We start from the raw sequence: 12888 nt of genomic DNA, 5'->3' as shown, positions 1-12888 counted from the left end.
TATAGATTTTCTACACACTTTTAAATCTTTACACTATGTTTGGTTCTAAAAAAAAATTGAAGGAATATGCGAATAAAATAAAATAGAAACGAAAAGTATAAATAAATAAAAAGTAAATAAATAAAAGTTTATATTTAATAAATTATTTTTATCTTTTTTTTAAACTCATTTTACTTATTTCTCTTTATTATGACAAGATTAAATAATTTTAAAATATATAAAATTTAAATATATTTTATTTTCTTTTATATTTTTTTTATAGTACAATCAAATATGAAAAAAATTATTATTATTTTTTTAAAATTTTTCTTATTTCCCTAATATTTTTTAGGAACCAAACCTATCCTTAAGGAATATACATTTCCATATCATTGGATTTTCTTTAAAGGTTGATTAAGCTTTTTTTTTAAATCTATGATTAAAACTTGAAAACTTTACATGATTTAAATTTATTAATATACTTAATTGTTGAAGCCTCGCGTTACTGGGACTATCGCGGTCACCAGATGGACGCACCTTTTCAATTGAAGATGATACTCGCTTCAATCAACTTGCAAAAAATGTCCGGACAGGGGGTCTGAACACACCCTCCGATGGTTTTGTTAGCCTTCCTCCTCATATTTAGTTTTTCCTATTTTTTGAGTAAGAAAGTTTGCCTTCTTTCACTGTATGAGGGCATTTTTATAATGTCAGAAGTTCTGTCCCCTTTAATGGTGGGAAAACTTTTTGACTTGTCATGATGGTGCTGATGTGGTGGCAGAGCTATCATTGTTCTGCAGGCGACTGTCAGAAATGGTGGGAGGGATGACTTGCTGCCATCCCTGTCCTTTTGCTCTGCAGGTGGTGGGGTGTAGGCTGTGACAGGTTGCCTGAAGTGACTCAGGATGATCCCGTCAAGCGTGCTCCTGGCAGTGTAGACAAGGATGGCCTGCGTTTCGCGGCTAAGGCTTTTGGTTAAGACGCTAGTGTTGGGTTTGGACAATATGTCCAGACAAGAGAGTAGGGTCGTTTGGATGACGAGTTTAAGAATATCGTATGCCCCCTTGAGGGAATCTGGATAGAGAGTTGAAATGCCACGTGTCCCATGGAGGAATGCTCTACGGGTTGCCATGTGTGCGTTTGGGAGTAGCCCTTACATTAATCTTATTTTGTAATCATTAAAATATGAGTAGAAAAATCTTTGGACTAAGACTAACATACTCATTTTTCATTTTATATAAAGATTAAATAATTAAAATATGTATATAAATTTATAATTAATTTTAATTATATTTTATTTTCTTTCATATATATATATGAGATAAATTAAATATAAAAATTTATTTTTCTAATAATTTTTTTATTTTCTTAATTTTTCTTTCAACCAAAAGAAAAATGAAGAAGGATTCTTATAAAAAAATTCCCTTTTTTTTAGTGTTTTATTTCTTGATATCTAAATGAGAAAATCATTTTTTTAGTATTATTTTTTTTGCCCTTCATACTTTCCAAAAGCCAAATATAATATTGCATTACTTGGTTAATTTGATTTACTTAAATATTTTTTTTTATGAAATAAAAAGACTTACAAGATTTTAAAATATTTGTCTAAGAAATAATTCAATATATTTAGTAGATCTATTTATTCTTGATAGACTATTTATTTTATCTTATTCCACACCATTATTAATCACACAAATATTTCCCTTTCTGAAAATCTCCCACTACTTAAAAAAAAAATTAATAAAACATTATTTTTTTATTATTTATAGAAAGAAAATTCAATCTCATCAGGGGATGTAGCTCAGATGGTAGAGCGCTCGCTTAGCATGCGAGAGGTAAGGGGATCGATACCCCGCATCTCCACAGGTTTTTTTACATGCTTTTTCCAATCGGACACGTTTCAAAATTTTATTGGGCGATTCGGATAAGGGGATGATCCGATCGATGACACGTTGCAAAATTCTATTGGATAGGATTGAAAAAAGTCAGGGTGGATCTTAATCGATCTAGCACCTCCAAAAGTCAACACCCAGCGGCCACCTCCAGTTAACATAATAACAATTCAAATATTTTTATTACTCTCTCATCTTCAAATAATAAAATTCAAAATTAAGGCTCTCGTTTGTCAATATCCACAAAAGACCAGCTTGAAAAATATTTTTATAATTATTTTCAAAAATAAACTTATATTTGAAAATTTAAATACAATATAAAAGTTTTCCATGCATTTTTTATTTTAAAATTATTTTTAAAAAATACTCTAAAAAATATTTGAAAATATCTATTATAAAAAACAATCTATTATCAAAATATATTCTTAAAATTTTTTATTTTATTATTATTATTTTTTGTTTTAGGTTTAAGATTTATAGGTATTTTACTTGTTAGAAATAAGAATATGAGAGCATCCTATTTTTCCAATTTTGATTTTATTATTATTTTTTCTCATTTTACTTTTAACTAGTTCGATATTGAGTTTCGGGCCAAAATAGTATTTTTATAAAAAAAAAAATTAACTATTTTGTCAAACTTATATTCAAAATGACATTTTTATTACAATATAAAAACCATATTATTATTATTATTTTATTTTAAGTTAAAGTTTCGATTATAAACTACGATTTTATTTTTGTAAACTAAAAAGACAAGCACCCTCCAAGGTCATGTTTCAAATAATTTTTAATTTTTGTCGTATGAGCATAATAAATAATTACAATGGTGAAAGTATATGGAGATATTTTTATAATTCACTATATTTAAAATAAGAATAATTTTAAAAACATTAATTAAAATAAAATGATGTCACATTTGTAAAAAAGTATACATTTATTTTTTATTTTTTAATAAAACCCATATTTGAAAATCTATCTAATAAATACTATTAAAAGTTAGTATTGATATCTACCACTGACATTGGACCTTACCTCTTAAATAAGCTGAATTTAAGCACGTAAGCCTATTCATATATTTTATTTTATTTATTTGTGTATTTTAATGTTAGTTATAAATTGGTCCATGGTAAATGAATTCAGAGGGTGGCGGTCGTCTTGATTCTACTATAATTTAACATTCTTTTAGTAAAAATAAATAAATAATTTGTTGGGGGAGGAGTTTGGTTTGCTTGACTTATATGGTTGCATTTCCATTGAAATAGAATGTTTAGAAGTCAAAGAATTCACAGGAAAATGTTGACTAAATTAATTGATTTAGCCATTTGAGAGTGACAAATTCGTGTAGCATATTTCACGTGAGAGGCTAAATTTTATCGGAAAAAAAACGTGTTTTCATCCATTCATAAGAAAAAAAAATTACAAAACAGAAACTCAAACTTATAAAATACAAATTTTAATCTATTATTTAAAAATAATTAGTATTTCATAATTTTTTTTATCAAATATGTTATTTTTTACCATTCAAACACTATATTTTAATGATATAAATATTATCTTTAACTATCTCAAATATATAAACTCGGTATTATTATTAATTAAATTACCTTAAGTAATTAATATCAAGAAGGAGTCTTTTAAATAATTGCGACATTTCCCAAATAATTAACTTATAAAAATACTTAAAGAAAATGCTAAAAGAACGGAAGGAATAACGACTTATAATAAATTTGTTCAAGAATTTATCATTTAGTAATGACATGTTTGATAAATTAATTTAATGACTTAAAATAATTTAATAACTTAATTTAAGTTATTAATCAAATTAAAAATATTTATTAAAATAAAAAATGACTTTAAACATTAGTGAAGATAGTTAATTGATTCTGAGTCCATTTTTTTTTTTTATCTTATTTGTTCGCATATGATGAAAATATTAATTTATTTATCATTTTCCAAAAAAATTGACTTAAAGAACAAAGCCTCGTGAATTAATATTCAACAGTATTAGTACACATTTCAAGGCTCTCACAAGCCCACGATGATATAAGAGTGCTTTAACAACCCCACACACCCACAGCCGATCCCTCCTTTCTCCAATTCACCGGCCATGGTCGAAAGGGAGCAAGTCCGGCCGCTAGCTCCGGCCAGTCACCGCCTCAGCAGCGAGGATGATAAGGTGACCAACCACCTCAGCCGCCTCCGCCGTCGCAGATGCATCAAGTGCTGGGGCTGCATCGCCGCCACCATCCTCATCCAAGCCGCCGTCGTCATCATCCTCGTCTTCACGGTCTTCCGAGTCAAAGACCCAGTCATCAAACTCAACGGCTTCACAGTCGACAAGCTCGAGCTCATCAACGGCACTACCACCCCTGGCCCCGGCGTCAACATGTCCCTCACCGCCGACGTCTCCGTCAAGAACCCCAACTTCGCTTCTTTCAGGTACAAAAACACCACCACCACCCTCTTCTACAGCGGCACAGTCATCGGAGAAGCTCGAGGGCCGCCGGGACAGGCCAAGGCCAGAAGAACCATGAAAATGAACGTGACTATTGAGATCATTCTTGATTCTCTCATGTCGAATCCGAGCTTGCTAACAGATATTTCTTCTGGGATTCTGCCCATGAACACCTATTCCAGGGTTCCTGGGAGGGTGAAGATGCTGAAAATTATCAAAAAGCACGTGGTGGTGAAGATGAATTGTTCGGTCACAGTGAATATTACGAGCAGATCGATTCAAGAACAGAAGTGTAAGAGGGATGTGAATCTATGAAATTTTCTGGGTTCGTGTTTTTTCATCGATTAGAGTTTGCAATATGGAGCTGATCTCATACGGATGACCTTGTATTAGGGTTCAGTGATGGATGGAGTTTTATACGTAATTTTTTTTTTCCCATTTTTTTAATTTGTAGATTATTATATGATATTTTTAGATTAAATAAATATGTATTGTTATTATTGTGATTATTAATACTAAGTTAGTTTATATCTAACTACAATACTATTTGATTTTTATTTTCATTTTTCTAAAATTTAAAAATTAGAAGAAAAAAACCCTTTTATTTTAAATATTCACAAAAAAAAGCACATTAAATAATTCTATTTTATTTTAAATTAACATGTTCAATTTATTTGCATCTTTTTTTCTTTTATTAAACCCCCAAGTGAAAAATATGTAAAATAGTTGAATAATACAAAAAAATTCTAATTATATACTTTTTTTTTTTTTTTTTGTCGTACGATTATATTTGTTAGGATACAATAATATTGTTCTTAAGCTCGAAAATGAGTTACCCAGATGTTGTCAAATGCCATAAAAAGTTTGTCCTATCTTCATTGGCTACCAATTGATTTTTAGATGAGACGATCAAAATTCAATATAATAATTTATATCAAAGTCAAGATTAAGGTTTCAAGTCACGGGTTATAAGATATATTTACTATTTGTATAATTTAAAACATAATTAATAATATATTTTTATTATTTTTAAAAAATAATAAATATAAAAAAAATGACCTAAGTAATTCAATAAATAAATAAAACTTTTTATTTTTCCTTTTCCTATGCCATACATGCTAAGTGAGTCAAAAGTGAAGAAGTCCTTGTATCTTGAGATTAGTCCTTAGTGGTAAGAAAGCCATCATTTTATTAGAGAACATGAGCATTTGGGTAATGCTTTTTCATCAACTATTATCTCACTACTTCAAAGCTCAATTGGTCAATTTTGTGGAATTTATCCTACATATGTCCTTGTCAATCAATGCCGGAAATGTTAGGCCAAAAGGAAAGAAAAATTAAAAATAAATAATCAAACAATCCATTCTTCAAAATCAAAGACACCTAAGCCTACAAAATATTAGAGACTGTGTTTGTGATCTTCACATGTCATTGTAAGGAATAAATAGCTTTTCTTTATAAGTCTTCTATTTTGTAACGAAGACAAAGCAATGTGCCACTCGCAATTGAGGTGTGTGGCCTAAAATTAATAATGGCTCATGACCCGTTACTTTCAAGCTTCCAACTGTCTTCTCCAATAAATTTTTTTCCAACAATTTGTTCACACTTTATTTGGGAACATTCTATAACCTCAAAGAGGTATTGTTTAAGGATTTTAATCACATTCTTTGTAACACTAGTCCATTTTCGTTATCATATATGAGATTTTAATTAGATTGTTTCTATTAACATTAGCCCATTTTTCGTATTTTTTACATTTTTTTCCTATTACGATTGTATTCCTAATTGCCTTGTGTCTATGTAAACTTGGGGAAAAAATTATTTATAGCTCAGCATTGGAGTGTAATTAAATGAAACTTTCAGATAAAATTCCATAGAAAAGTTTTGCATAAATAAGATTTACGATATACTTTTTAGTTATTGATTATCAAGAATTTGAACATACATTTAATAGAAAATAGATTATATTTGTCGAGAAGTATAAAATCATATGGATAGAATCTTCGTTGTATATCTTCATCAATTGGATGGCTTCTTTGTGGCTTCCCATACGAAACTTGTATAGATGTGTTTTTCAGACATTCCTTTTTCATTTCGATTGCCGATCCATCTGGACAAATATACTATAAAAGCAAGATATAAAAAGGGACTAATAAAAACACCTTTTTATAACATTTTTATGAATGATCATTTCATTTAATTTTTTATATTTTTAAAATTAATTTCTAAAGTTTTGTCAGACGCTCAATTTTAATTTATAAGAAAAATATTTACAGATATTAAAAGTATTGTAATAATCACTTTGACCCATATTTCACATTTTTTAAACTTTATTAAATACTAAATCATTGCAAGAAAAAACACTTCAATTGAGTTGATGAATTACTTTATTTAATTGTTTTATTGAAGAAAAAGTGATAAATTAATCTATAGAACATGATCATGTGATAGGTATCTTGGACCACACACTTTTATTTTTTAATATTTGAGGTTGCTTTCATGAGTTTATTGCTCTTTAACTATTTTCTAGTTTATGGGGGTTAACATCAAGTCCTTTGGAATAATTAAAGGAGATTCATTGACTAAACTCACTTAAAAAGATCATGATGCGTGTGAATTTTGGTGGGAAAAAATAATTTTATATTGGGAGAAATAATTTATTTTTATTGTTTTTGGGGCCATTCAAAGATGTTAAGATATTCATAGAAGACGACTTCATTGACCTTTTGCAAGTTGCTTTTCACACTCATGGCTTTGACCTCTAATGCTATGCTTGTAAGGAAGAGAAAACTTTACCCAAGTATGTAAAATAATAAATGTTAATCCCATAATATTATATCTTTAGGTAAATTGATAGTTTAACGTGATATCAGAGTTTGGTTTGGCGAAAGATCGGATTTTGAATCACTTATCCATAATTTGCATCTCTTTTATTTGTTTGTTAAATATGAATCTAAATTATGTTTGTATCTTTAGGTACGGGTGTTAAGAAACATAATATGCATATTTTAAGGTTATTTTTAATTTCAAAGTAGTCAATTTATTTTTAATTTCAAACATTTTATTGTCTTATTTGCTCATGTCTAATAAAAATATATTTAAAAATTATGACACATTTTTTGTGGTGAATATTTTAAGGTTATTATATATATATATATCTACAATTGGATATGAATGTTTAATAAAAAAGTTTAATGCTTAAGATTAATAAAATAAATATTAATTAAAATTAATGATGATAAAAATTAATTACAACTAATGATGCTAAATATGTTAGTCTGATAATTTAAAATAAATTTTAAATTAATTTTATCAAGAAATAATTAATAAATTTTAAATTTAAAACTTAAAAACAATTTAACTTAAAAAATCAACTTAAACTATTAAGTAATAAAAATTAAGTTTTATTAAACACCTACTAGTTCTTAAAATTAAAAATTAAAAACATTTAAATGCAGTAAATTGCAAAACATATTTTTGTCAAAAATAATATTAAAATACTTATAATTTTAAGGTGTATTAATAATTCATGATCTCAAATAAACTTTATTTAGAAGTTATTTTAAATTTAATTTATTTTTGTCATAATTAAACCATGAGATTCAAAATATGTTGGCAATTACTATAATGACCATCCACTAAATAGGCAAAGTCCATAGACAATTCTTAAATAATATATATATAAAATTAAAATTTACTTTTAGTAATAAAAAAAGAAATTAAGAAAAACAAGGAAGTTTATACATCAAGCCCTAACGTCTTATTACTAGACATTTTGCCCTAAATATCCGTAAAAGTAGGATGTTAACCCTAATTTAACCAACGGAACCCAACCATAAGGCCCAGGCCCAATGCATGAACAGAAGCATCAAAATAAATGCAAATATCCCTTTCCAACCCTCAAATTAAATGCAGCAGCTGGGGATTCCACCCACCTCCCTCCCTCAAAAAAAATCTCCACTATTCCCTCTCTCTCCCTCTCTCCTCTCTCTCCAAATGGCCCTTCACTCTCCACACTTCCAATGTCCACCACCCCCATCACTCCCTCTTCCTACGCCTCCGCCGCCGCCGCCGCCGCTGCCGCTCCTCCTCCTCCCACCTACCTCTCCAACCTCGGCCTCGGCTACGCCATCGCCATCGCCTTTGCCTTCCTCGTCCTCCTCTCCACCGTCCTTCTTGCCTCCTACCTCTGCTGCCGCCGCCGCCCCCTTTCTCCACACCACTCCCGAAACCCCGCTTCCGCTGCCAACTCCTCCGACGGCATCGTCCTACCCCGCATCATATTCGTGGCCGAAGACGAAGACGAGGACCAGAACGTCGTCGTTGGACTCGACCAAGCTGTGATTGACTCCTACCCGAAGTTCCCTTTCTCCAAATCCAACACCCACCTGGATTCAGTCTGCTCAATCTGTCTCTGCGAGTACAAGGACTCGGAGATGCTGAGAATGCTGCCGGACTGCCGCCACTGCTTCCATCTCTACTGCGTCGACGCGTGGTTGAAGCTCAACGCGTCTTGCCCTGTTTGCCGGAACTCGCCGCTGCCCACTCCTCTTTCGACGCCGCTGTCGGAGCTGGTTCCGCTGTCGCAGTACCCGGCTGATCGGAGGAGGAGGTGACTGAATACGATTTGACTTCTTCTGATTTGGGGTTTAGGCCGTTTTGAAATGTAAAGGTTTTGGTTGTGGTGATATTGGAAGGTTTATATGGCTTGGATTACGGTTCTAGTTGTTTAGAGTGAAAAAAAAAAAAGAAGAAAAAACCAAGGATGTCGATCTGTTCTGTGTCATGTTGGAATTGGTTTTGTTTCTGTGTTCCCATTGATTTAACTCCAACGAAGTTGCTGAATTATTTGTGAAGAATTTTAACTGACAGCAAATGGCTATCAGTTTTTCTGTTTGCCATATGTCAGAAATCTTATGTTCTACCTTCATCTTCTCTGGAATTTTTCATTTTCCATTGAATTTTTCATTTTGGTGATTGAATTTATAAGTTGATTTAGCCGTTGTCTCGGTTTATAGTCTGGAGATGAGTTTGAGACTTGAAAGTTTTCTCAATTGCTAGTTCAGGAGCCAGCTCCCATGTTTCCAACTTTGTAACCCATATTAATTTTAGCTTGCTTTTTACATTTTATCGATCAATTTTGTGGAATTTAGAACATAGATTGGATGAATAAATACTCTTCTTGTTAGGTTATTTCCAATGACATCATTTTTGCCTCATGATTTGGAACACTGAACAGTTTAAAGAAGGAAACTGATACTCTCTTTGAACAGATTCTCAGTACCACGTCAGCCACGTGATTTTTTCGCAAAATTAAGGGCATTTACGGATTGGAATCCATTCAGAGAGTAACATAGAAAAACAGAGTTTGTTTTTTTCTTGATGCATTTCAGTAATCAAGAAACTGCAAATGACCCAAAGAAAAAGGTGGTTGCTTCTTCTTTCGTGTTTCGGTTTTAGATGCAAATTAAGGTATAGGCTTATAGCTTTGGTTTTTCATTGACTTACCTTCCTTAACAATTTTACTAGTCTACTGTTGGCCAGCTGCCATGTACATGTGCCTTAACTTTACCTTTTGCTTCTTGAGACTAGTGAGAAGGTCGTATATTTTATGCTCAACTGGAACTTAGATATCTGCTTGAAACTTATTGTTTGTATTTCTGAATTTAGTATGAGTATTACTGCTTTGTTAAGTAACAGGAAGACATAAATTTATTGAAGCCAATTCAAACATTAGGTAGCAGCCTGGATCTGTTTTCTGCTGTGATTTCTTTATATTTGATGCAGCTTACTAATTAATATGATGCATGAACATCAGATGCCCATTTCGTGAAAACAGCATCCCAAAACCGTGCAGCACTTTGTGTTCTCTGTAGTAATTCCTGATAAAATGTTTGGCATCTATATAGCATCCATGGAAATCATGGAAGCATTAGGCTGATTAAAAAATTGAAAAGCATTGACCATTTATCTTAAGGTACTGAACAAACTTGCAGTAAACTATAGTAGAATGCTGGCGGATATCTGCCCAAGGAGACCAAAACTCGAAATGAATAGAAAATAGAATTCAAGGACTCTGATCTCAAAAACTTTAAGGCCCCTTTTCTTCAGCTTTGCTTATCAATTAAAATGTCTCCTGAGTCAACCTCACCCCTCTCTCTTATCCAGAAAGAGCTTTCAGGTTCAAGTCTCAGGTACTGTTTACTCTTATGCACCACTTACTCTAATTACCCATCTTCTCAATCTCATAACTGGTTGTGCAGTTAGAATGTTTTTCGGATTCTTGTTAAATATTGTTTGCTGGGTTACTGCGAATTGAGTATGTTATAGCACTTTGATTTTATATTTGTATTATTTGAAATTATAGCTTGGATTTCTTAAGTAGTTATAGGACTGTTACCATCCTTCTTCCTCATTGAGAATACCTGAGAACCTCTGATTTATCAACCTCCAAAAGCTGGAGATGGCAAGAGCGAGCGTTTTCTTAAAGTTCAGAACACGGAGATGGGTTAATGGGCTAATCTTTATATTGGGTATCCTTGCTCTTCTCATCTGTGGTTCTACTTTGTCAAGATTCTACTCTGTAAGATCTCTTATGGTTACTGATACCTTCAGCAACAGCATAAATCCTGAGAGCCAAGACATGACCCAAAGTGAAGTGAGAATAACTGTCGAAACTGTCATTCAGAAAATCCAGCAAGAATTGAAAGAGATGAGGGAATTGTCAATGGAGTCGTCATCATCATCATCACCTTGTTCTTCGGCTATGTTGAAATTCAGTGTTGTCCTTGCAGATATTCTGGGGCATATTGAATCGGTACAAGCATCTCTACCAGTGACTGAAGGAACATGTCAACAAAGTGCAGAAATCAAAGGCATCCATCCTCTGTTAAAACCAAAACTACAGTCTGATGAGCCCTCCAGTTACTTCCTGGTAGAAGAGATTCGGAAATATGTCAAGATCAAACCCAATAGACTGGGGAAGCAGAACTTCATGGGAGCTAATGGGACCTTCACAAGTATTGGTCATGCCTGTTTTTCTATGAAGAAAAAACTTGAAGATTACATGGATTACGACATTGGGGATATCTGCCAAGATGACTGGAAACTAGCTCAGCTGCTGATGGTTCATGGGTGTGATCCATTACCAAGGAGGAGGTGCTTCGCCAGAGCTCCACAACTCTTCAGCAAGCCGTTCCCCATCAATGAATCCATGTGGAAGCTCCCTGATGATCGAAATGTCCGATGGAGTCAGTACAGATGCAAGAACTTCTCTTGCCTTGCCAGCAATTCCACTGGCAAAGGGTTCTTCAAGTGTGCGGATTGCTTCAATCTTTCCCATCATGAAATGCCCAGATGGATTCAGCTCATAAATCTAGACCCCAGCTCAAATCTGACTTCAGATTTTCTTATACCTGAGGTGCTTGATATCAAGCCTGGAGAGATCAGAATCGGATTGGACTTCAGCGTAGGAACCGGGACTTTTGCAGCAAGGATGACAGAGTTCAATGTAACGGTAGTCTCTGCAACTATCAATCTTGGGGCACCCTTCAGCGAAATGATCGCACTCAGAGGACTCGTCCCTCTTTACTTAACGATAAATCAACGACTCCCCTTCTTTGACAACACTCTAGATTTGATCCACACAACAAGATTTCTTGATGGGTGGATTGATTTTGTGCTTCTGGAATTTGTGTTGTATGATTGGGACAGGGTTTTGAGGCCAGGAGGTTTGCTGTGGATTGATAGCTTCTTCTGTTTGAAGGAAGATTTGGATGATTATCTGGATGCCTTTAGGATGCTGAGGTACAAGAAGCATAAATGGGTAGTTGTCCCAAAGCTGGACAAAGACGATCGAGAGGTGTTTTTTTCTGCTGTTCTGGAGAAGCCACCAAGACCATTTGGATAAGTCATGTGTACATGTGTATTTGAATATGATCTCAATATTCTTATTGTCAGTTTCATATCTTGAATGCTTACCGCCCGCTGATAGTTGCATTGGATAATGAAATTGCTCCATTCACAAATACATCTTTTTATTTTAATGATCGACCAACCTTTCATGGCTTAGCCTTTCAAACTCCCTATGGGAACCGAACCTCCTCTTTTTGGGAACCCTAGTGCTAACTTCGCTGGAACCCTAATGCCTTAAAATTTGGATCCTCAAACGAGGGTATGATATATATAGGATCAAAGTATAAGTATGAAAGAGTCACCCTTTCAACCTTATATAATTTTCTTAATTTTTGACATTTTCATTCATAATAGTTGATTCAATCATGCAAACGGAGGAACTCGTAGGTGGACTCAAAGAAGGAAACGACATCGTTGAAGGTAAAATTTGAAACCTGGTTGTCTAATGGAAATGGGTTCTTTGTTTTGGTCCAAAACAAAACATTGTCAGTTTTGAATTCAAAGGGGGTTTTCACGATTTTAAAACGTGTCTATAGAGTTAAGAAAAGTTCATACTTACATAGTGTTAGAAACTTTTCCCCTATTTGATATGGGATATATATGTCGTGTTGGTAACTGAAAGGGAAAACGGAGAAACTCAAACAACTG

At 32.9% G+C, this 12888-nt stretch overlaps 2 protein-coding genes and 1 non-coding gene across 3 annotated transcripts; all 3 read left to right on the top strand.

Annotated features, from left to right (window-relative positions):
• The first annotated feature begins 1769 nt into the window (after window positions 1-1769).
• On the top strand, window positions 1770-1842 carry TRNAA-AGC (transfer RNA alanine (anticodon AGC)). The gene has a single exon. It is a non-coding gene; the product is annotated as a tRNA-Ala (tRNA).
• A 2048-nt stretch (window positions 1843-3890) lies between these two features.
• LOC100258567 (uncharacterized) lies at window positions 3891-4839 on the top strand. The gene has a single exon (XM_002277250.4). It carries the CDS (start codon window positions 3979-3981, stop codon window positions 4639-4641), a length of 663 nt encoding a protein of 220 aa, XP_002277286.1. The 5' UTR covers window positions 3891-3978; the 3' UTR covers window positions 4642-4839.
• Window positions 4840-8247: 3408 nt separating this feature from the next.
• Window positions 8248-12354, top strand: LOC100263595 (uncharacterized). The gene is given in 2 exon segments (XM_019225569.2): window positions 8248-8666; window positions 10718-12354. Coding segments are annotated over 2 exon segments (1836 nt in total). The 5' UTR covers window positions 8248-8348; the 3' UTR covers window positions 12236-12354.
• The last annotated feature ends 534 nt before the right edge of the window (window positions 12355-12888 follow it).

This window comes from Vitis vinifera, chromosome 15 (genome assembly GCF_030704535.1).
Source record: "Vitis vinifera cultivar Pinot Noir 40024 chromosome 15, ASM3070453v1".
Taxonomy (NCBI): Eukaryota; Viridiplantae; Streptophyta; class Magnoliopsida; order Vitales; family Vitaceae; genus Vitis; species Vitis vinifera.
This window is presented reverse-complemented; position numbering and strand designations above follow the sequence as displayed.

Coding starts and splice junctions, on each gene's coding strand:
- LOC100258567 (XM_002277250.4), top strand. CDS start 3,979: ATGGTCGAAAGGGAGCAAGTCCGGCCGCTAGCTCCGGCCAGTCACCGC.